Source organism: Chelon labrosus, assembly GCF_963514085.1.
Source record: "Chelon labrosus genome assembly, chromosome: 23".
NCBI lineage: Eukaryota > Metazoa > Chordata > Actinopteri > Mugiliformes > Mugilidae > Chelon > Chelon labrosus.
The window spans coordinates 12,573,373-12,596,472 of record NC_140356.1 but is presented as its reverse complement, the minus strand read 5'-3'; the positions used below and the strand labels follow the sequence as shown (position 1 = coordinate 12,596,472).

The 23,100-nt window shown below is 42.5% G+C and overlaps 3 protein-coding genes across 4 annotated transcripts; 1 reads left to right on the top strand and 2 right to left on the bottom strand.

Annotated features, from left to right (window-relative positions):
- Nucleotides 1-79: 79 nt before the first annotated feature.
- smo (smoothened, frizzled class receptor) lies at nucleotides 80-9,898 on the bottom strand. Its single transcript, XM_084572998.1, has 12 exons — nucleotides 8,734-9,898; nucleotides 7,539-7,738; nucleotides 7,072-7,281; nucleotides 6,798-6,970; nucleotides 6,441-6,660; nucleotides 6,236-6,359; nucleotides 5,857-5,949; nucleotides 5,164-5,272; nucleotides 4,624-4,809; nucleotides 3,897-4,045; nucleotides 3,247-3,381; nucleotides 80-2,907 (listed from the first exon to the last, which is right to left on the bottom strand). Exons 1-12 carry the CDS (start codon nucleotides 8,996-8,998, stop codon nucleotides 2,279-2,281), a joined length of 2,493 nt encoding a protein of 830 aa, XP_084429124.1. The 5' UTR covers nucleotides 8,999-9,898; the 3' UTR covers nucleotides 80-2,278.
- A 2,585-nt stretch (nucleotides 9,899-12,483) lies between these two features.
- tspan33a (tetraspanin 33a) lies at nucleotides 12,484-17,639 on the bottom strand. Its single transcript, XM_084573969.1, has 8 exons — nucleotides 17,151-17,639; nucleotides 15,501-15,558; nucleotides 15,274-15,401; nucleotides 15,076-15,150; nucleotides 14,670-14,765; nucleotides 14,439-14,567; nucleotides 14,158-14,313; nucleotides 12,484-13,731 (listed from the first exon to the last, which is right to left on the bottom strand). Exons 1-8 carry the CDS (start codon nucleotides 17,256-17,258, stop codon nucleotides 13,630-13,632), a joined length of 852 nt encoding a protein of 283 aa, XP_084430095.1. The 5' UTR covers nucleotides 17,259-17,639; the 3' UTR covers nucleotides 12,484-13,629.
- Nucleotides 17,640-17,785: 146 nt separating this feature from the next.
- Nucleotides 17,786-23,100, top strand: LOC311508752 (uncharacterized protein). 2 transcript variants are annotated; one of them, XM_084573696.1, is made up of 8 exons: nucleotides 17,786-18,501; nucleotides 18,683-18,885; nucleotides 19,454-19,564; nucleotides 19,680-19,775; nucleotides 19,894-20,004; nucleotides 20,146-20,263; nucleotides 20,362-20,571; nucleotides 20,644-23,100. In XM_084573696.1, exons 1-8 carry the CDS (start codon nucleotides 18,483-18,485, stop codon nucleotides 21,660-21,662), a joined length of 1,887 nt encoding a protein of 628 aa, XP_084429822.1. In that variant the 5' UTR covers nucleotides 17,786-18,482; the 3' UTR covers nucleotides 21,663-23,100. The 2 variants fall into 2 exon arrangements, with proteins under 2 accessions (XP_084429822.1, XP_084429821.1); XM_084573695.1 differs by having other exon boundaries at nucleotides 17,786-18,885.

Here is a 23,100-nt window from a genome sequence, read left to right as displayed (position 1 = left end):
TTGGAACATTAGCACTCCTACTGGAGAAATAAAGGTACAGTATGCCAGATGTGTTCATGGTGACAACACAGCAGAAGAATCCATTTTAGGAATATGTTTATTTACATATAAAAAAAAACAAAGAAATACAGCTGCACAGAAGAAAACCGACAGTAAATATGTATACACAGTATATTCTGATATTTTTTACTGCTTTACAACCATCATGCTAAAGATTTAAAAAAAGTTTTGCAAACTCAAGCGCCCCGAGAGGATCGACAGAGACACTGCGTCAGAAAGCTAGTACGCATACTGCATGTATGTATGGTGACAATATGGCCCCAAAAAAAAAAAAAAAACTTTAGGAATATGTTTATTTACATATAAAAAAAACAAGGAAATACGGCTGCACAGAAAAAATAGAAAGTTGGGAGACTAAACACAAAAGCAACACAGAATATCTTTTGACGGCGTACAAAAACGGACATTTACACGGCATGAAATCTTTTTTAAGTGGACATCAGCTATGCTTTATATTTCTGTTGCCAAACTCACCACACAGCGTGGCAACTACCAATAACATAAATAATTCTCTCTCGTTCCCGATTTACTGGACATTTGTGTTGGCTACGAAGACATTTCATGCAGTTTACCTCAGCATCATTTATCCTCAGTGAGTGTAAACTGATAATATTAGGGGACATTTTGGTTACAGCACAAGCACAGCGGTAGATTTGAAGTTGACTCTTCCCTTTTTTTACACATCATGTCAGCAGAAGAAAGAAATTTGTACAAATAATATCTGTATGGGGTTAGAGGCTGCGTTGCGGTGGCCCAGTCACTCCCACTACATGGATATACGTGGATCTAAATATCGTCTGAATGACTCCAAATGACACCAAAGTTATATGGGTGAGTAAACGATCGTATTTTACGCCAGAAATAAGGTGGAGGTTGTAAAAAATGGTAATTACCCTTTAAAGAGGCTGAACTACATAGGGACTGTTATTATAACTGACTTCTAAATCCACTGTGGTGCAGAATACATCATCTAAAAGATGTGTTTCTTACTGGACTAAAGAAGACACGCACGCTGTGTGAAGCCCAGTTCAGCGTGAAGATATATATATATATATATATATATATATATATATATATATATATAAAACAGATTAACAAAGTCAGAAAATACAGCTGTGAGAACAAAATAACCGTTTAAAACTGTACAAGGAGAAAATTCAAACACACAACAACGAAGTCAAATGGCCATTCAGTCCAATGCAGCATAAATACAACAAGTTCTTTTTTTGCACCGGGCAAGAGAAGGTTTAGTTGAGCACGCTGAGTAACAAAAAAACGAGTTAAGGGCAATATAATCATTTAAACTGCACTGAATGATGACAGTGTGAATGAAGCAGTGAAACAGACAGGGTCCACTTCAAACTGCTGAACTCGTAGCTTCTGTTTAATAGACCAGTGTGTGTTACTTACAACTTCTTAAAGCAAAGTCCGACAGCTTTAGTGATCACTTCTGTGATATTACTATTAATAGGGTGAGATCACTTTAGTACCTAAAGTTAACTGTACATAAAGCCAAGTAATCGGCGGCTATACAAGAGCAGGAAGAGAGAGAGTTTTAAAAACGTTAAAATATAATACAAGAGTGTGTTCAACACTATTTCAAAGTGAGTGTGTAGCTTTTATTTACCTGTACAGATTTTTCTGAAATCGTGATATAACTTGTCAATCAAAGAAATAAATCAAAAAGTATGTCTGGCTAGATAATAAATTTTTTAAAATGCTGTTTAGAATAATCCCAAGACTTGTCTGGGTCAATTAGCATTTCATCCTCGACTCACGGCAATAAGCCCGAGTTGCTGAGTTAGAGAGTTTAATATCATAACCAGCGGGTTTCCCCCCAGCTGATCACTGCACTGGGGTGGTAGGATAAGACATCGGTGTTGTTTCAAGCCACGTACAGTACAGTTTAGCTGCCTTATTTGTATAGTCATCAGGAGTTGCCTTTGAAATTTTACTGGACAAAAATAAAAGTATAAAAAATATTCTTTTCATTAACTTATTCACAATTCTTTTTTTTCCATTTGTCCCTTCTCTTTTTTTTTTTTCCTAAAAAAAAACATTAAAAATAAAAATAGACGAAAAACTGACCAGCTTTGTTCCATCTTGACCACTGGGCACTGGGACTTCGGTGCACTTTAGTAAGAATCTGTGAAAGTATCCAGCACTTCTTCTAGCTTACTGTGTGTGTACCACGAAGCGGTAACCTGGAGCTTTGACTTTAGAAGTCAGAGTCAGCATCCATAAGCTCCGCCTCCATTAAATTGGTCCTGGAGTGGATGGGTCCATAGCCAGCCCTCCGGCCTGCCGGTACTCGAGCCACCTGAGCCATCCTCTCTGACATCCCTTCAGTGAGACCCATCTCTCCGGGGTAGTGTGAAGATCCAGTGGGCTGCCAGGTGGAGGCTGAAGGGGGGCAGCGTGGCCCAAGGCCCAGATCCTCCGGACGATCGCTGAGGGTCAGGGGGTGGGACATGAGGCCGCGTCCGTAGCCGTTATGGCTGCTCTGGTACTGCAGGTACTGACACCTCTCCTCGCAGGACAGACGGTGCGAGGGTTGGAAGTCTGGGTAAGACCCCGGCAGGACTTCCTCCTCCATCTTGTGCTGCTGCTGCTGCCTCTGCTGTTCCCGCAGATTGGCCACCAGGCTCGGGTGGCAGGGCAGTTTGGGCAGACGTGGCACGGAGCTGCGCCCAAACTCGCGCTGGCGATAAACCTGGTGGTCCGCCGCCTCCTCAACCGGGCGCACCTCCTTCTTCCTCTTCTTCTTCTTCTTTTTCCTCTTCATCATCTCTGGTGAAATCTCGGCCTCCACCATCCAGAGCCTGTTCCTCTCTTCTGGAGGTGGTACTACGAAAAAATAAAAAATAAAATATAGAATCTGATGTCATTTTTATCAGTTTACCTATTTTCTTTTCTTCTTTTCATTATAGAGGTGACATTACATATGAAAACCAAGTAACTGAAATATTGTATTGACATCACATGACATTTCTAAACCTATTTACTAAAATAACCACATATATATACACGATTATGGTTATTCAAACCTCTAGTGATTCTAATTATTACTCAACCAGGCCTTTACCTGCAGTCTAGTCCTATCCCTGTGACTTTATAAGACTAGACTGCTGTGAGTTTCTGTGGTAGAAATGCTTGTATTCTGGAGTTACAGCCTCCAGGTCTCACCTGGTGTTCCGGTGGGGGTGACAGAAATGTCCTGAGGCAGGATGGCACCCCGCCTGGCCACCATCTTCGTCACATGCTGGGCCCAAGCTGACGACATGTCATTGGACGGCTCGTTGAGGTCGAAATTGATTCCAGCTACAAAAGAGAGGAAAGACAAAGCACAAACCCTGAAGTCGACTAAGGACAACTTTCAATCCGACATGGTTCAGCGGACCTGAGATGCTCCACCTTAAAAAACATAAATAAATAAAAAGCATGACAGCCTCAGAGTTTACATGAGTCACTCAGTCATTAACTACAGACATAAGGCGCAGCATTCCTTCAATATGTAGGCTCTATGGAAAAAAAGGCACATTTAATAAACAACATGCAGAAAAAAGTAACAGTTCAACAGTAAAGTTTGGAGAGTTGCTTCACCCAAATTACAAAATATATATTTTATCTCTTACCTGGGTGAGGCAACACATTAACAATCTAAATAAGACACCTTGCAGTTTCAATTATTTACCACAAGATGGCTGTAATGGCTCCCACTATTTCACTCTACATCCCATTCAGTGGTTAATATAACCATTCACACTGCATTTCATCATAAACAACCTGCTTACACGATCTGAATTATTTCCACTGACGTTCCCAAAAATACTCACCCACTGGTCCTTCATGGGAGACCGTGTGCATGCTGAAGGACAGCTCCTTCTCTGGGTCCTTGTGGAGCTCCTTCCTCATCGCGAACGCCTTGGCAATCATCTTGCTTTTCTTTATCCTCTTGGGTTCGTTGTCACTGCGGCCGACAATCCTGGCGAAAGGAGCAAAAGGGACGGTTAAAAGGACGAGAGGCCGCTGGTCACGGCTGCAGAAGAGATGCTCTTTCCTGAGTGATTGTATCTATTGTATCTTGGTCCACGGATGATTGAAGAGTGGAACCCAATGGTTAGGAATATCAGATGGCTGAGAAATCACAGTTAGCATCACTATGGAAAATACTAAATAAGAAGCATTGAGCCCAAAATGAAAACAATAATTGCCAGGACACTGAATTTACGACAGCGAATACAATCCAAGTCATAGTGAGCCCTTATGGCGACTTGCAAAACCAAGGATTAACACTGGGGGGAAAAAAACGCACACATGAATGTATGCCTCCATACTTTTAAGTGATCAGGGTAAGAAACTCTGCTCGGTTTGAACATGTCTGGGTGCACAGAAAAGAGACCTTTCCCACACTGTCCTCCTTTCATTAAAGCCATATATGGACAGGCCATCTTCTGAGCACAGGAAGAGACAAATACGGAAACTGGATAAGAATACCGTCTTCAAAATCTATCCAACAATAGCCACAGAAACTATCCATTTTATTTTTTAATGTTTACTAACTTGCACCAGGTGCGTTTCCAAATGAGGATGGTGGCTTTGGTCCAGACCCAGGTGCTCATGGCGATTCCCGTCCCGAACATGGAGAACAGGTTAATCTTCTCCACCATCAGGCTGGGGCGGTTCTTAATGGTGCATTCGGGGATCGGCTTGTTGGTCTGAGAGGCGATTGTCACGTTGGCTTCACACCTGTTGAAAACATACAGACCATCAGCCTCTATACGTGCCATACGACAGAGGTACGCTCGGACGGCGGTAAATAAGAGGGTCTTTCACATGTCAGGGTGGGAGAGCGAGCGGTTTACATTTCTGAGGCTAAATTATTTCCAATCCAGCCAGTGTCAACACTGTGTGTAAACAGGGCTGCGTTCACCGCTGTACGCCGAGCGGTTTGGAGTCTCAGCAGCATCAGTTTGTGGATTTCTGTGTGTGACTGGATGCAACGGAAGGTGGTTTTGACACAAGCAGGTGTAAACCTTACTGTTAACAGAAGTGTGTGAGTGTGTGTGTGTGTGTGTGTGTGAGACCAGCAGAGAAACTTACAACACATATTCTCTGAAGCTCCTCTCCCATTCAGCCTGGTTGAAGAAGTCATAAAAGTGGCAGCCGAAGGTGATGAAGACAAAGCCAAAAGCGAGGAAACCAAATATTCCTAATGTTCAGAAAGACATTGCATAAGAGACACTTTCCTTCATTTCAAAGACATGACAATAAATTCAGAAAGATGAAATTCATTAAATTCAAAAGTGTTTACTGTATTTTTTTAACACAGGTTTTCACCATAGATTATATATCAAGACAACCAAACTGATCACCCACTAGCTTGTCAACTTTGGTCACCGCCATCTTGTTTCTTTTCGCAGCCAGAAGTGACCACATTGAAACAAGAGGGAGGAGCTGGGGAGGAGCGATGGGTCAATCTAACATGTCAATCAAGCCAGTCACCCCTCCTAACACACATCTCTTTGAGGCCTAATCTTTGCTTAATTATGGATTTGATGACCACCCACTGATCAAAACATGTGAATTTAGCTAATGACATTATAATGACTTGCGAAAAATTTTAACGACTCAGCATTTCGTGACGGAAGTTAAGGAGGCAGAGAGTTTTTGGAGCCAGCACTTAACCACCATCGGTGTTTTCAGACCTGGTGGCCAGTTCTATCTCCTTATATACAGTCTATGGTTTAAACTCTGAGAAGGATGGTGGCAAAATAACAGAAGATCAGCACTTACCAAGTCTCAGCATTGTCTCGTTGATTTTGCTGGCTGCTTTTTCACTCAGCAGTCCTGGGTGGTTACTCTTGATGGAAAATAATGTCATGACACCTAAAAAAGTTGCATAAAAGTTAGCAAATATTTATAGTTAAGTAAGAAAACATCTCAAGTAACATAATGAGTTACCCTCTGTTCTACTTAAAGGACCCCTGTTTTTTAAGTCTAGTGACCGCTAGTGGTGAGGTTGAAAATTGCAACCAATGTAATCCCGCCAAGATCACTTATACTGAGAAAATTATAATTATGGATTACACGTCTACCAACAGATTCTTCTAAATTCCTCACACTTGTCCTTTAAAGATAAAACCATGCTGCTGATATAACTGTGTGTACCCACCCCGGATGAGGAAGTAGCCACCGACAACGAGCACCACTCCAATGGGCGCCAGCACAAACCCAGCACGATATCTGTAGTTCTTGTAGCCCACAAAACAGATTCCACTCACTGAGTCTCCGTCCACCTTTGGAGCACCAGACAAAAAGCTGTCAGAAAAGCGATCAACCCGATTGAGCGGAAACATTTTAAAACTTTAAACACTCACCTCGGCGATAGCTAGGATGGCCACAGTGAGGACGAAGGGGACGGACCAGGTGACCATGTGGAAGTAGGAGGTTCGACCGGAGAGCGGCTGGTGAGTGGTGCCCAGGGCTTTAAAGGACGTGTGCCAGGCGTAGGTCAGCATCACAAACCAAATTACGCCTGACATCAGGGAGTAGTAGACGATGATGAAGATAGTGACGCATGAAAGCGTTTCTGAAGACCTGCGGGAAATAGAAGAGGTCATTCTTTAAGAGAGATTTTTAAGTTTTTCTTTCGATCATGAACATGACGTGGCAATGATTGGAGAAATAAATCTAATCTGAGTGTATGGACTGATAGGCTGATGCTTTAGACTTACGAGGGCTCCCCGAGTCGCATAGTGTTGTCGCTCTTGCACACAATTTCTGTCCGAGCTCCATCCAGGAACTGTGCCAGCCAGCCGATGCTGCCCACAAAGAAGCAGGCGTTGATGTAGAAGAGGATGACGGCCGGGTAGCGGTTGGAGTTCTTCCAGTCGGCAAGAAACGTGGCCTGAAAAAAAGTGAGACGATAGTTGAAATCCATAATAAGAATAGATTATATGATCACGTATACCCAAGAAGACACAAGAAAAGGACTTTCTTGGGACTCACCAGGGTGAAGAAGGTGCAGAGGAGGGTGATGGTGCCAAAGTAAGCGATGTAGGTGTGCATGTCATTGTGCTCCTCTTCAGTGAACAGGGGGTTGTCACACTGGATCCCACAGCCCTCCACATCCCTGTACCAACTCGACTGAATGTCCGTCTTGACCAGGGGAGCTTCACACTGGCCCGACGTGTTGAACTTCAGCTTCTGCACCTCGTTCTGCACATACAGGATGACAAATGATTGATCAGCAAGTCCGTGTAACTGCTTATAGACTGTAAATGCGTCACGTGAGAAACATTAACTTTGAAAGTCTTCTATAAATCTCCCTGCAGATTATCAGAGAAAGGAATTTAGAATCTGTCAATGGACAGTTTTCCCAAACTGCATTGCCAAGTAAAAGTCCAGTGTCGTGGCTCTCTGGCCTCACTGGAGACTTTCCCCCTTCAAAGTATCACAAAGCACTAAAAACATACCGCACAGCCCACAGGGAATTTGTCACATGTGAGGAAGCCGGGCCAGCCTCTCTCCTGATCCACGATGCTGCACGGCCGACGAGTGGCCAGACACAGGCTCTGGCTGGGCAGCTCCACTCGGCCGTTCTCGCATTTGGGCATGTAGACGGCGCAGAGCAAAGGCTGGATGACCGACCAACAGCGAGGGGCATTGCGCAAACCTAGGAGAGGAAAATTAAAACGTATAAATACGACGTGTAAGAAATTGGACGTGAGAAATCATCGTAGCCGCTAGATTCGCACCGATGATGAAGATGGTGGGCATCATAAAAATATATGATAACAATATACATAACCAGGAAGATGGAGGAGTGAGGAGAAGGAAATAGATTCAGTATTAGTCCTGATGAAATAGTTTGGATACGAAATGAATTCCTGAGTAAGGGATTCTAGTTTTGATTAACTTGGACATTTTGGATCAGTGGAAGAATATTTTCCCATCAAAAGAAACAATAATTTATCTCCTCTGCTGTAAGTCACCACACAAGATGTAATATAATAATAATCTAGGCTCTTGAATTCAGCCTTGGAGACCTGTGAGGCAGCCATCTGACTGACAGGTCATTAGTAAGATGCTATGGATGTGAGAGTCTTCTTGTGGAGTATCTAAAAACCTGTTATCAGCCAATTGTTTCCTCTCTAGCACCTTTCAATGAAACCTTTTGTTGCCTTTAATGGCTTCATTTCCTGCCGAGGCTCTCCTCCAAAGTAATTGTCATCCCAGGTCATTATCACCACACAAGTCGACTCATATCGCACTGTTAAATCTTTATTTATCAGTGTAACGGTTGAAAAAGTAGATTAAGAAGATTCATTGAGTTATTAAATATGATTAGGTTGCTACTACAAAATAAAAGCCTCAAGTTCTTAATGTTGAAATTAGACTTCTCTGATATTAAGAGACTCCCAGACTACTTTTAATGTTGGTAATATTGCTAATAATTATTCCTTAAGTACTTATTATCACGTCCTATATTATATTATTTATAATAATATATAATTCTGAAGAGAAGCTTCACAGATTTGATGATTTTGTGATCTCCTGTGATACAACTGGGATTCATCAGACCTCCTGCTGTGTTCCTATTAGACTACAGGATGATCACCAACTTATAAAATGTGATCCATCATTTTCAAGTCTTTTTCTAACTCTTACCAGACCACATGGTCAACTTCTCAAACGCCTCTTCTTGGGTGCTGGAGTCCTCTGCCAGGATCAGAGAAGTGTGTGTGTAAGGTAGAGGCGATCCCAGACATGTGTTGTACTTAAGGGCCTCGCAAGTTGTGGTTTTCTTGCAATTGTCCTCAAATATCGTCCCGTTCGGAGACAACACTGCCCCGCAGCCCGAGAGCCAGGCAGCCCAGACGACGCAAAGCATCCCGTAAAATCCAACAATGGGGCTCCGGCTCCGGGAAGACATCTTGGTGGATTTGGACGCTCGAACGTGCAAAAGTGTGAAAAAATCCCTCTGTGTCCCCGCGATTCAGTGACCCAGCTCCCCGTGAGACGCCGAGAAGACATCAGATTTCGTTTCCAAACGCGACATGGTGGAGAAAAGCGCTTCAAAGTTTCCTCCTCCCAAACTTTTGGATTGTGCACGTCTCGTCCGATCCCCGCTGGAAAAGCCAGAATTCCTTCATTATCCAAAAACTTCCAGGAGTCCCGAAACCTGTCCTCAAACGGAGAAGAGGCCGATTACCGACTTTAAACCATATAAAGTATTCATTTGAGTCGTTCGGGCTGGAAAAAGAGCATTACGCGACAAAGTTGCAGATTCGCCCTCCCCCCACTTCCAAAAAAAACTTGCCATGAAAAAGTCTGGATCTCTGTAATAGGATCTCTGGCTCGCATGCACCACCCCTTCTCCAGAGCCCCCTGGTTTTTACACTACCAGAAAAATAAGATGTGAAATTGTCTCTGTCCCTTGGAGTGATTTTCCTGCTGATGATATGTCTGATGAGAGTTTCTTTTTTGTTGTTGTGTCCTCTGAGTTGCAGCTCACTGTCTGCTTGGTTTTTGTCTCTGGTATGCACATGGTGGGGGAGAGCCAGAGCAACAAAACCTCCCTTCCCATCCCCCCTCTGCAAGTGGAAGAATGTGCCTTATGGCAGGGCTTCTCAAAAAAAAAAAAAAAAGAAAAGGTTCCTCATCTCAAGGACCCCCCAAAACAACACAGAGCCCCATCTGACAGGTTCCTGTAGCCTGTGCTGAATCACACACCTCATATGATTTTGTTAAGACACAGCTTGAAGGGAGTGAGGATGAAATGCCTGCATGTTTACGAACCACCTTAAGGACCCAGGTTGTCCTAACGCATTCCCGAGAACTACCGATACACCACACAGCAGCTGTAATAGGACATTTTATATATTAAAAGTGTGTTAGATAGGTCTATCTGGTTTATGTTTCATCAAGACAGCAAATTAATTTAACCTGTTATGAGCACCGCATCATCTTTTATAATGAGATAGGGATTAGGGCCAGTGTAAAACAAAGACATAAGACATGTTTATTAATCCCACGTATGGGAAATTACCTTGTCACAGTAGCACAGAATTTGGCAAAAAGTATATACAAAAACAATAACAACTTCGACAGGGGAATTACCAAAAAACGCAAAAAGAGTGATCAAGTTTGACTTTAGACAAGGAATTCTGAGTAAAAATAAAAATTCTGACTTTGAACTCTGAAGAATTTAGATTTTAGACTCGCAGCTCTGAAGAAAAAAATCTTGGACTTCTTGATCAGAATTCAGATTTTAGCTGCAATATCCTGGCTTTACGCTTGGAATTTACGCTTGGAATTTACGCTTAGGGAAAAGAAATCTGAATTTCATCTGTAATCTTGGGATTTTGACTTTAAAACTGGAATCTGAGAAGGAAGTCAGAATTCCATCTGTAAACACAGGGTTTTGACTTTTGACTCAGAGTCGGGGGAACGGATCTGGAGTTTCAGTCTTTATTTTATTCCAAGATTAAAGTTGGAATTCTGACTTGGGAGGAAGTGTCAGAATTCGGAATTCAGACATTAATCTGAAAATACTAAAGCGTCAGAATTCCAAATTTAATCTGGGAAATCTGGACCAAGAAGTCCGAATTATTTGACTTAAGCCTCGCACTTCTATGGAAGCGAACTGCTGCCACGCCAGAAAAATAAGAAAACGGGTCAGTGATAAGTTTCACGTTCTAACTTAACACTTAAGTTTTGCGAAGTCGTAGGGATGCAATGGCTCCAGACTGAGAGCCTGAAACCACTGAGGGGTTAGCCTGCTGTGAGAGGAGCTTGTCTGAACCAAGCAACAGAAAACTTAAATGTATGACTTTATAAATAAAGACAAGTTGTTTGCCATGGTACGGTTTTTCAAAATGTGCAAATGTGTGTAGTTTTCCTTTACCAGTACCTAATCATTTTACTTCTTTAACAACAGGGTTTTCATCCCTGTTCTTAACATTTTCCAAGGAATCTAAACAGTATGGTGTCTGTGTATTGGGCCATTGCGATGCCACAGAACTCAGAGTCCCCCTCCTCCAGAGACTTATCCACCATAACTATCGGTTATAATGTAATGGCATGTTATCCCGTTTTGAAACTCATTTTTCTGCTTCCGTAGTTGAATCTGCACTGATGATCTTCTGGGAACAGGGATGCAGCTAGCCCTGCCTAGACCGGAAAGTACTCATCTGTAAGCCATTACATAAGACAGGGACAGTCCTATACATCACAGATACAATCAGACTAATGCACGATGAGTTCAAACAGAGAAAAGCAAATCCACCTCTTAAACCTTTGGAACATTTTAGGCTTTATTAACAATGTTCCTTGAGCGCTCTAGTGCGTGTGGGAGCGAGGGGTTTGGTTCATAACTCAAAAATGCTTTAAATGAGCTTCCTTTGGGACCTTCACGATGGCCTGAGCTTCCTCTCTCCTGGTTAAGGTGGCTGCAGAAATCTACAGCTAAAAACAAAAGTGTTACCGCAAACCCCAAAAGCACAGTCACACATTTATTTCATGCTCACTCGCTCGTGTTGGTTTTTACGATTTTACGAAATGCGTAAGAGAAAAAAAAAAATCAACGACTTCCTATCCAGGTCAGATCTCCGGCATGTCGTTGTTATTAATTGGAAAGTGCACTTGTGGTATTTGGTGCTTTGTTTCTCCCCTGGTGTTCTGAAAGTAAAACTACTGCTATGCTGTTCTGCATGCGTGTGTGTGTTGGTGTGTGTGCCTGGGCCTCCTTAAAACCCACAGTAACATGGCTGCCTGAGTGAGTCAGAGGGGGGAAAAAAAAAAAAACGGGACCACACACAGAGCACTAGGGCCCGGGCCGACACACACTCACTGTAACTCACACATACCTACACACCCAACCACTACAACAAGAGACACACTCCATACGCTGTTTAAACCCTCCACACTTCAGTTTCTTCTGCTAAATTACAACATATCACGTCTCTAAAAAGCGCTTTCACCACTTGGAGCCATCAGACGGAGGATCCCGTGGCTCCTGGCGTGTGTGTCAGACATAAAATCAGAGTTACTGCAGCTGTAAACTAACACTGAAATGTCATGTTTAGATTGGGGATGTGCGTCAAAGCCTGTTACACACACACACACACACACACACACACACAGGACTGTTTCTGCTCCTGAAGATTACAGGCATCAGGTTTCAGGCTGTCTCACAACTCAGGTTTTCATTCGCCAAACAGAAAAGATGGGGAGGAGGAGGAGGAGGAGGAGGAGGCAAGAGCTTGCGTTGGGTTTTATGCTCCTTCACAGTTGTGTTAAGAGTTTCGGCCGGAGCTTCCCAGCTTTTCCGGTCGCCCGTCAGCCCTTCTAGCCAAAAGAAACGTTTGTGTCAAATTGGTACAGGTCTGGATGCGTTTCACAAAAATTAGGCGTTGCTAGGCGTCACAACAAAAGTGTTTAATTGGTAATGAGTGTGCAGAGACACATAGAGACAGTAAGGTTACTATATGTGCCATCATTCTGAAAATAGAGGTAAATGAATGCCATTAGATAGACAAAAACGGATAATATTAAAAGTAAATGTAGGCGATAACCTGACAGAAATTGTTTTGATACACGTTTTAATCCATCCATATTTATTACCCTCTTCTGTATTTTCAAATTGTTACCATACAAATGAGAGAGCCCCGACATATGCACAGAATGGGAGCTGAATTCACAGCCCATGAGGTTCTGCAGACCCTTATTTATAATGGCAGCGAACGCACCTTACAAACTCTGCAGGCCTTGCAGCCATGCAAGCCCTCAGCTGGATGAAGTGAGAGGAGGCAGGGTGACGTGGTGTGCAGTGTGAGGTCTTGGCAGGAAAACCAACACGGCGCAGCACGGCAACGTTATGATGAAAGATCACAGCAACAGCGCGAGAGTTTTTTTTTTTTTTTTTTTTGCAGCTTTTGACAAATTAAACATTTAAATTGAATGTACCTTTACCTTTGTGACAACGGGACGAGGCAAAGGTTGTGTTGCATCTTCAATCACAGTTTAAAGACACACATTGTAGGGTATGCGTTTTTTTAAAGCACGATAATAAAGAATATGGGGTAAACAGAAACTCCAGCAAATATCACAGTAACAATAAAGTCACTACTGAGCACAAACAAACCTCATTTCATCTTTTAAAAGTCTACAAAACTAAAAAGCGATTCCCTTTTCAGTCAGTTACCACCGTAGCTGTGTGATACAGCTGCACCTTCTCTCATTCCTGGCGTCTCTGACTGCAAACAAATGATAAGAAGTGACTTGATTTGGAAGATACTGACTGCAGCTCTTTATTTATTCCGGCTTTGAGAGCAAAGTTTGGTAAAGGCCAGTATGGTGTGTGTCCAGCAGGAGGCAGCAGAGCTTTATCTCTTCGTCCGTTTCCTCTGCACAGTTCCCTATTTGAGAACAATCTGTCTGTTCTCCACGCAATAATCGTGTCCAAGAGTCAAGAAACCAAACGGTCAAGGGAGCGCCGCCGAGCCGAGCAGCAAGTGCTTCCTATAAAGACCGTCCCCGCTCTGTTCACCGGAGCCCGCTCCATCAGCTCCAGGGGTCGGAGCGGTGCTTGGCGCTGTAGTTCTGCAGCTCGATCTGATCTTTGATCTGGTTGATTAGAATCTGAGACAGAAGAATGCCAACCAGCTGCAAAATGGAAAGAAAAAACCAGCTTAAGCAGGACATGTACGTGTGTTGCATTCAGGTCCTTTACTTAAGTCAAAGTACCAATACATTATTCAGAGTCCTGAATAAAACATCTTACTGCACAAAAAGTACATATGTATTAGCAGCAATATGTTTAAAGCATTAAAATGAAGGTACTGACTGATATATTATTACACTGTGAGTTTACTTACTGGTATTTACTGATACTTCTGTACTGCACATACTTAATTTTCTGTATTAATCTTATGTGTCACTGTTCTATCCCCACTGCAGCCTGTTACACTGTAAATTTCTGCAGGATCAATAAATAAATAGTACAGAGCATAGACATGAAACTGTACTTCAGTATAAGTTTTTTTTTTAACTTTCCACCACTAACTGCGGTGTATTTGCACCGTGTTCTACCTGTGGTATAGCCAGCCCCAGAGCGATGCCTCCCAGTAAGAACAGGTTGCTGTGGATCCAGTTGACCAGCTTGTCTATGCAGCCATCGGTGTGGATGTGTTCTGCAGTAGCATTTGACTTCTGCATGTTGTCACCACACATGGTGTTGATGACCTCCTGCACATAAAGACACATACATACATATATATATATATATATATATGTGTGTGTGTACATGCAAAACCCACAAAAACATAGAAAAAAATATTGTGTTGTTGTGATTAGCTGCAAAAGAGGGCGACCTTCTCTTTTGATATGATACAACAAGAGAAAGGGACGGAGCAGCGCTCTCTGCTGGGGTTGTCCTTGCTGCAGTTGAAGTACATGTTCTGGGACCAGTCGGTGTACGTGATGCCCCCACAGCAGCCAAACTAAGGAGACGGGAGACAGAATAAAAAACAAGTGGTTTCTGAATCGGTGATATTATCACTGGAATTTATAACGACAACAAGAAGCCTGGGCTGAACCCTCACCTCTCTCTGACCATAGTCAATGAGGTTCTGCAGATCGAGGTCATCTCTGTAGTGGACGACGGCGCGGTTGATGACCTCTGTCACTTTGTTCCGTGCCTGGAAAGAGTATGTGAAAAGATATATATAAAAACACACCCTAAATTTATACATTTCATTTGGCTTAAACAGATTAAACAGATTACTATGTCTGTGAAAACATTTTGCAGCAGTTATATGTAAAGAACAGCAGAGGGCGCTGTTTCTTTATTTTTCAAATTCCACAAAATATACACAAATAATCTAAACTTTTACCTTCTCATATGTGTCTTTATATACAAGTATATATTAGTAATTTACTGTTTGCATCTACACCCTTTCAAGGCTTGAAATGTGACATACGTCTTTTAATTCAGCCCTAACAAATGACCTTATCTGAAAAGACGAAGCCAAGGATCCCAGCAGCCAGCTGCAGTATGAAGATCACCGTCAGACAGATACAGAACTGGAGGGAGAAAAGGGAGTGACGCTTACGACAATGTAAAATAAATTAAATGTCTAATAAAATAAAATAAAATCCCAATAGTGCATCTAAGTCTTGCTGTAAAAAAAGAAAACCCTGTCTTACCGTCTGCAGCAGGCAGATGTTTTCTCGGAGGGAGCCCACACAGCCGCAGAAGGTGATGATGAACATGAGGACCCCCACGACCATCAGCATGATGGCGGGGTCCACTGCCAGACACGCCAGAGCCGCCTCTGGAGCAGAGGAGAAAGAGGAGATCTAAATGAGAAAGCCTGTCAAACCGCGTCTTAGCATGATCAGAAGAAGGGCTGCATACATGGAGGACCACCTACCTGCATGCTTCATCATGCGGGCGTACACGCCAATCGCCACCATCACCAAGGAGATTATCTAAGGAGAAGACAGGAAAAAAAAAAGGAGGATTTCCCAAGTTTCTTCATACTTTGTGCGTTTAGTAATATGACAAATGGGAGAATAATATCTAGGAATCCTGCCACATGAAGTGGAAAAGCATTTCTTCTATGTTCCCACTTGTTCAGGGAGTGGCACAGTTCACCAGAACACACAGTCATGAGAAGGATGTCCAGGAGGGATTCATGAGTCACAGATAAAGTAGATAGAAGAGGAGTTTGTTTTCCGAAAAAGCACTCTGTGTTCAGCCTTAAAGTACAGGGGGAGATTCTCCCATGTACCCCGCTTCCATTTGACTAAATCGACCTGACAGGAATCTGCAGCCTTCCCTTAAAAATAAAGAGCCTTTCACTCAGCACTGCTCTCCCAGCCTCAACACAATAACATTGAGGCCTCCGAGAGACTCGTCGCACTCTGAATGAAGTGGATCCAGTTACCACTGCACCTGCACGGGCGCTATGTTATTCCCGAAAAGGTTCAGCTTCACAGCGAATACACATCAACCTGCGAGTCCCACGTTTTAAAACTAAACGGCCAATAATCATGGAGTTCAAAGACAAGGCTGTAGGTGTTCTAGACTAGAGAAGAAACTTCTTCGAGACTATCATAGCCGGAGGCGACAGAAATGACAACAACACATTCCACACCGAAGAGCTTCAAGTTTTCACACAGCTTTTTCCTGTTAGTACATGGCCACGAGTCATGTCTACCCGCACACTCATCTAGGTTTGTTAGAAGACACTGCTGCTGGAAATAATTAAAAAAGTAAATGCATCTGCAAACGTGAGAACTTCTGAGATGTGGAGAGGCACACCTGAAAAATAAAACGACACAAAAACTTGTCTGTGCACGAACTTCACATTTTTTCCACCGCACTTCTGTTCAACCAGAATCGAGACACTTTCCTAAACCTCCGCGAGCTTAATCTGCAACAAATCAGCTCTGAAAATGCTCTAAGAAATCTCCTTACGGTCACCTGACACTGACATGAACTTTGGTTTCTCCACAAGCCAGCGCTTTTTGCACAGATTTGCACAACGGTAATGATTGGTTTGGAAAGGAAAACAACATATTTACTGTGAGATCCCATTTCTCTCAGTCAACAGAAATATGTGGGGGGGGGGGATTTCACACACACAGTTTCTGTTTAGTGAGGGTGGAGGTTTTATGTGTGATTATTATGATGTGATGATAACTACGCGTCTTAGCTTTGGTTCTCCTGGTACAAACCTGATTTGCAAAGTAAAAGTCTCCAGTAACTGAGCTGCCAGCACCTGGTTTGTGGGCGAGAGCCTCTCCAGTTTCACTCCACACAAAAGTTAAAGGACAACTAAACCAAACAAAGCAGTGGGTGCTGCAGGCTGCGGACTGAATAAACATGAGGAGGATTCATTATCCCTCAAAACTGTTGGACTACCTGGAAATGTAAAGGACATGCCTTCAGACTGTTAGTTTGTTTTTAAAATAAACTTTAAGGGTCAGAGATTATATCTGCTTTGCCAAAATACACAAATCATGTACCTGCACACAGAGGACAAGAGGATACTGTGATTGTTAAAACTTCCACTCACCCAAAATAAGAAGTTAAAGAGGAACAGCAGGTATTTGACAACCGGGCTGACGAACGTGAAGTCTGCGCTGTTAGATCCAGGAGCGCCTCTGCGTCTTCCTCCTCCCATGGCGACAAACAAGTGCGAGTGCGTCTTATCCAAGTTTGCGCGCAAATGAGCAACGAGCTGAGAAACCGCTTCTGGAGAAGTCAAACCGAACACAGCCCAGCAGCATGATGAGGAGCTGATGACTTTCTGTGACACATACTGATACGGAGGCTGACTAAGAGCTGACTGGGCGTGGTAAAACTGGGTGTTTCCATTTTGGTTCGCGTTTTTCCACACAGGTGATCACGTGAGCCAACCTGCAGCAGGGGCTCCTGAGTCTAAACAGTCCCCATGACATGACTGACCCGCTGACTGGTTTGTCTTTAATGATGAGGCGAACGATTTGAGTGTCAGTTCTTTTATTTGTAGCTTACTTTTACTGACTGTGTCTGAGAAATTGACTTATTTAAAGTCGGTTAGATTGTTAGATTAGAGAATTAGAGAATAGAAATAAAAATGTGTTTTGCCAGTCAAGTGGAAATCTAACAAAGCTTCATGTGTATGCTTATTAAAACGTCTCTCATAGCCTAAAACATTACTAATTACACAGTAATGTTATTTTTATATTAATGATGACAAATGCTCTCTTGTAGTAAGACATGACAAATGTGATATTTCTTTAAGGTCATTGTGCAATCATTCTTGAATACCTTATTTATTTTTTTATATATAATTTTTTACTTTAAATGCAGGACTTTTACTAATAGCAGAGTATTACAGTTAGTAGTTTTACTTCAGTAAATAAAACTTTCTCCACTGACTATAAGGTTTCGAGGTATTTTCAAGTCACAAAGTCTCAGGTCCAAGTGAATTCACTGGTTACTGGTGTCCAAATCAAGTTACAAGTCTTCTCAAATATTTATTTTTGCTTACGTCTGACACATCGCCACATGTGCTTTGAATTTTAAGTGAAATATCTGTGAGGGTTCATCTCAAACTAAGCCAAAACAAATGCAACTGTGCTGGTCGCAGGTGAGTATTAACAAAAAAAAAAAAAAAACCCGAAACTCCCCATCAGGCACGTAGACCGGAAGAACTAGGACGAGTATTCAAGAAAACTCAAACATTTCCATTTCCTTTGTTTAAGCTTTGATTTATTTTTGGAGCGAACGTTCCAGCTTTTATTTTGAAGGTACACTCACACGGAACTATGTTTTTGTCAACATCCGCTTAACCCGGAAGTTGTTTTCCGGCTCTGTAAGATGAACGCAAGAAGGGATATTAAGTTCATAATTTAGACAAAAAATGGAGTGGAAAACAGAAGGTTTGTGTGGTTATTATTTATTTATTTTTTTGTCAGCTAGTGTCAGTTATTTTAGCATATCGTACTGTTATTAAAACAATTGGTCCATTAAGCTAACGTTAGCTAGCTGCTAAGTTGTTTGTTGACAGAATGTGCATCTTGAATTCTCAGCAGAGCACTTTGTTTCTTGCGTCGTTTTCAGACTCCCCTCTTCCTCCAGCCTCCTTGCACCTCCTCGTCCCTCCAGTGAGGCTGTTGTCGGCCTTCGTGTGGCAAGTGGTGCAGCGGCACAGTGTGATGCAGTATGACAAGCTGGTGGACTTCATCAGTCTGGTTACAGAGATGGTCCCGGAGCTGCTGAGTCCCAGTCAGAAGGCTCAGCTCCTCCTGGGTCTGAGAGCGAGGGTGAGGAATCACTGGAATCACCGGGATCATTATATATGAATGTTTTGATGGGAGTTATAGTTAAATATCTTTCCATCTTCTTATACTCCTCTGATTCTGTCTACTTGCATGTGCATAAAGACAATATTCATAGAATTTCCTTTGTTTCATTGTGTGGTTAACTAAAGTAGCATTTGATAAGGTATTTTATACTTCAAAAACATTTCTGCAGTTGTTGGAAGTAATCTCACAGCAAGATCTACTAGTTTGTATAAGTATAAAGATTCACTAGCAACTTTCAAGCCAGTATAAGAGTCCCTAATTAGAGATTAGAAGCTTTTACGATACGATGAATATCTGTCAAGAACCAGCTGAGTAAACGTTGTGTTTTATTTTTGTGTTAACTGCAGTTTCCCAACGTGTCACACGTCTTTCCTTTTCAGTTTTATTTTGCATCCCTTTCATTGTTTTTGCAGTTCAATTATTTGTAGTGTTTGTGTCCTGATATAAGTTTGTAAGTCAACGTATTTGCTCACAATGGAGATCAATCTTCTCCGTGCCGTGTCTCGTTCTCTGGTCTTACCTGCAGCTGGTTCTGGAGCTGTGTCGTGGTGACGCCGTCGCCAACCTGCAGGCCATCCAGAGCCACCTGGATAAGATCCACTCCTGCAGCTCTGAGCTGAGCTCCAGTGATCAGATGGTGGGTTTTTAAGGAAACGTTTATTCGAACCAAAGCCTTGTGCAGAGACAGAAGTGAACACACACATCTAAAACTCAATTGCAAAGTAGCTGAAGCCTTTATTGTGTTTTGACAGGCCAGTGCTGATATACTGAAGACCTCTTATAGAAACTTTGCCCGGCTGGTTCAGAACATTTTGAATGTTCCTGTTGAAAAGGAGTTCTTTTTCCAAGTGAGTCTGATTTTGAAAATGTCAGGCAAATAGAGTCCAAGAGCTGTTGTAAAGAAACAGTTGAGTTCTCTGTATCACGACCGCCTGTGCTGATAATTGAAACATCATCTGTCTGCAGGAGGTTTTTCCTGTACACTACGGCTCTGCCTACAACCAAAGCATTCAGCAGCTTGTGTCTGTGTTCCTGTCCAGACTGGAACAGCTGCTGCCCATACCGGACCTGCAGCAGGTACTACAGCACGTCGCACATCTGCTGACTAAGCTGTTAGCCAAGAATAAATAGTTATGGACAGGTGCTTTATGGACGTTCTTCTTTCTTTGAGATACTGTGAGGGTTTTTGCTCAACTAATCTACATTTCTCCGTCTCAGACAACAGCATGGCTCAATGAAACGTCTGTGTCAGAAGACTTTGGTCGACATGTGTCTGAACCGTTGCCCTTGAAGACTCTTCTGCTTCATCACAGACAACTTGGAACTCTCAGCTCGGGTGAGGACAGAAATCACCTTAACATACTGTATATATATTTTTTAAATCAATAGGTGATTCTAATGTGTAAGAATGTTAAAGGTCTTTCTCTTTCACAGCTTGGTCAAGCAGTGAGGAGGATATCATTTTATCCACATTGGCCCTCCCTTCTCAGACTGGAGTGGAGAGATTCATTGAGCCGTACAGCGAGGATGATGATGATGATTATGACGGCGAGGAAGGTGCACTGGCCTTGGAGGATTTAGAAGAAGATCAGAGTCAAAACTCGGGTGTCTGTGAAAATGAGGAGCTACCGAAAAAGCAATCAGGTCAGATGCAGCAGAGCAGAATTAATCTTAAATCAAGTCGACTTTGTTTCGCTGACTTTCTGCTGTTTTCAGGTTCTCTGTCTCGGTTATTCATCTGCCCTCAGTGTTCATTCACACACCGCGTAAAGAGGAAAGTCCAAGAGCACATCCAGACTGAGCATCGCACAACGGCTCCCATAAACAAAAAGAAAGCAAGAAGAAAGACTCCTCAGAAAAGTCGGGCCTTGAGCGTTGAAAGGAAGAAAGTGGAACACAACCCAGAGACAAAGAGGACACGTAAACAAAAGGACAGCGTTGACAAAAAGTGTGAGTCTAAGCAAAAGAAGGAGAACTCGGAAAACGAAGAAGAACACAGACGGACAGAGCCCACAGGAGAAGATAAGAGGTTTCTGAGCACACGAGCTTTGAACAAAAACTTCACGGAAGAGGAAACCAAATGTCCGACGTGCGATAAGATCTTCGAGCATCCAAATCAACTGAAGACGCACGCGAGGCTCCACAGCTTCAGGTACCACTGCAGCCAGTGTGAGAAGGGATTCACCAGCCCGTCGGGGTATTATCAGCACCAGAGGCTTCACAAGAGAGGACGAATATTCACCTGTACGCGATGCAACAAGGGATTCCTCTGCAGGTATTCGCTCAAGCAACACGAGCGGCTGCACGACGGCCCCAGCAACTTTTGCGGCGTCTGCGGGAAAAACTTCAGCAAAGCAGGCATCGTAAGACACATGCAGATGCACAAAGGGGAGAAGAACTACCTGTGCACCACCTGCGGGAAGTCGTTTTTATCTTCGGGAGAGCTGCTGCTGCACAACCGTTCTCACACGGGCGAGACGCCGTACACCTGCACCCACTGCGGGAAGGGCTTCTCCTGCAAGAGCCACCTCAGCGTCCACACCCGCTCTCACACGGGGGAGCGTCCCTACGTGTGCTTACAGTGCCCCAAGCGCTTCCTGACACTGAACTGTCTGAAGAGACACGCGCTGAGTCACAACGGGGTGAAACCGTTTAAGTGTCCGAACTGTGAGAGAGAATTCTCCCAGCAGGGGAATCTGAAAAGACACATGGCTGTGCATAAACCCAACACGTAACATATAGCTTTCATTGTGGACAGAAGAAGTTGACAATCCCTAATATTAATGTCATTCATTTGTTCTCAGGCAGTTTCCTCATATTTTGCACATAAAAAAAAAAAGACTTTATTACAGTTGAATATTGATAGCTTTCATTTTCTCAATTGTTCTGTATTCCCTGTAATAGAAACCTGCTTACAGTACTTGAAGCACGTGAAGAATCTTCCACTGTCAATGTGCGTAGATGTTGACGATCTTTAAAGCTGAAAAGAAGAAGCTTACAGAATAATACGAGGTGAGAAGTGCATTCAGAAATCTGCTGTTTGTTTGGAAATGAATCGAGGCGGCCGGATAGTGTTGAAACAATCTGAAGGTGGTTGTTTTTTGCATCTTGACAGAGTTTGTGTGTCATTGCTCTCATTATAGACCTTTTTCACAGCGGCTATTTTGACCAGGGCCCTGGTATTGTGCATGTGGGCTCACTGGAATAGTTGTGACACACCAAACAGAACCAGATCATAATGTCAGGCATTGATTACACCTGTTTTGACACTGTGAAGATGCCTTCCGATCAGTCTTAATCAAGTTTCCTATACAGTATTTCCAGATGTACGACACGCAGATCTTAAACTATGGTCCTTAAGCCAAGGACCCACAGTAATTAGGAGTGTTAAGCATCTGTAAACATAAAATGCTATGTACCAAACGTGTCCATCAGTGCATCAAGACTTAAATTTATAAAAGTTGGTGAATTTAAATGTAAAACCCCTACAGCAAAGAATCACAGAATGCTCCAGTAAGTGTTGCCATCATCAGGTCTGAGGAGCAAAATGAAATATGCAGGACTAAATAAGCAGAAGTTAAAGTCCAGAGGGTCATTAGTTGCTTTCATGGAAAATTTAAAACGCTGCATCGTCAGGATTTTCTTTTTTCGTGGAGTTTGGTCGGACTTTTTGTTTTAAATCTAGAAACTTTAAAGTGCTTCTGATGCACAGAGAGTTTTGAAATCCAACAACAACTATAACTACAGAATAATAATCTTTTATAAGAGTTGATGTGTGAAATAAGGTGAATTTAGGTGCAGGTCGTAGTAACTTGAAAACCCCCCCGGCTGTAGGAAATGCAATTTATTTGCAATTTTTTAATAACATCATTCCTCAGATAAAAATGCAATGTTACAGGAATATACATCAGATATTAATTTAAAACTTGCTTTCAAGGGACCATACAGTCTAAATATACTTTTTCCTTTTTTATTTACTGGTAGCGTGCGTTATAAGCAAGACAGACTCTGTCACCAATGACAGACTGACAAGTTACAGATACAAACTGTACATTACTTATTTACAAATCAACTTTTTGTTTGGTTTTTCATTTCACTTTTTATTGAAAATAGGAGTAGAAAAAGTGATTGAATTAATATTCTGATTTATTTCATTTGTATTCTTTCCCTTCC

Excerpts from the sequence above, each read along its gene's own strand:
- smo (XM_084572998.1), bottom strand. The coding sequence starts at position 8,998 with ATGTCTTCCCGGAGCCGGAGCCCCATTGTTGGATTTTACGGGATGCTT. Across the intron at positions 7,739-8,733 it reads GAAGTTGACCATGTGGTCTG|GTTTGCGCAATGCCCCTCGC; the intron begins GTAAGAGTTAGA and ends TTCCTCTCCTAG. Across the intron at positions 6,971-7,071 it reads TCTGCACCTTCTTCACCCTG|GCCACGTTTCTTGCCGACTG; the intron begins GTGAGTCCCAAG and ends ACTTTTTTTCAG.
- tspan33a (XM_084573969.1), bottom strand. The coding sequence starts at position 17,258 with ATGGGAGGAGGAAGACGCAGAGGCGCTCCTGGATCTAACAGCGCAGAC. Across the intron at positions 15,402-15,500 it reads CCGCATGATGAAGCATGCAG|AGGCGGCTCTGGCGTGTCTG; the intron begins GTAGGTGGTCCT and ends CCTCTGCTCCAG. Across the intron at positions 15,151-15,273 it reads ACATCTGCCTGCTGCAGACG|TTCTGTATCTGTCTGACGGT; the intron begins GTAAGACAGGGT and ends TTCTCCCTCCAG.
- LOC311508752 (XM_084573695.1), top strand. The coding sequence starts at position 18,631 with ATGTGCATCTTGAATTCTCAGCAGAGCACTTTGTTTCTTGCGTCGTTT. Across the intron at positions 19,565-19,679 it reads TGAGCTCCAGTGATCAGATG|GCCAGTGCTGATATACTGAA; the intron begins GTGGGTTTTTAA and ends GTGTTTTGACAG. Across the intron at positions 20,572-20,643 it reads GCTACCGAAAAAGCAATCAG|GTTCTCTGTCTCGGTTATTC; the intron begins GTCAGATGCAGC and ends TGCTGTTTTCAG.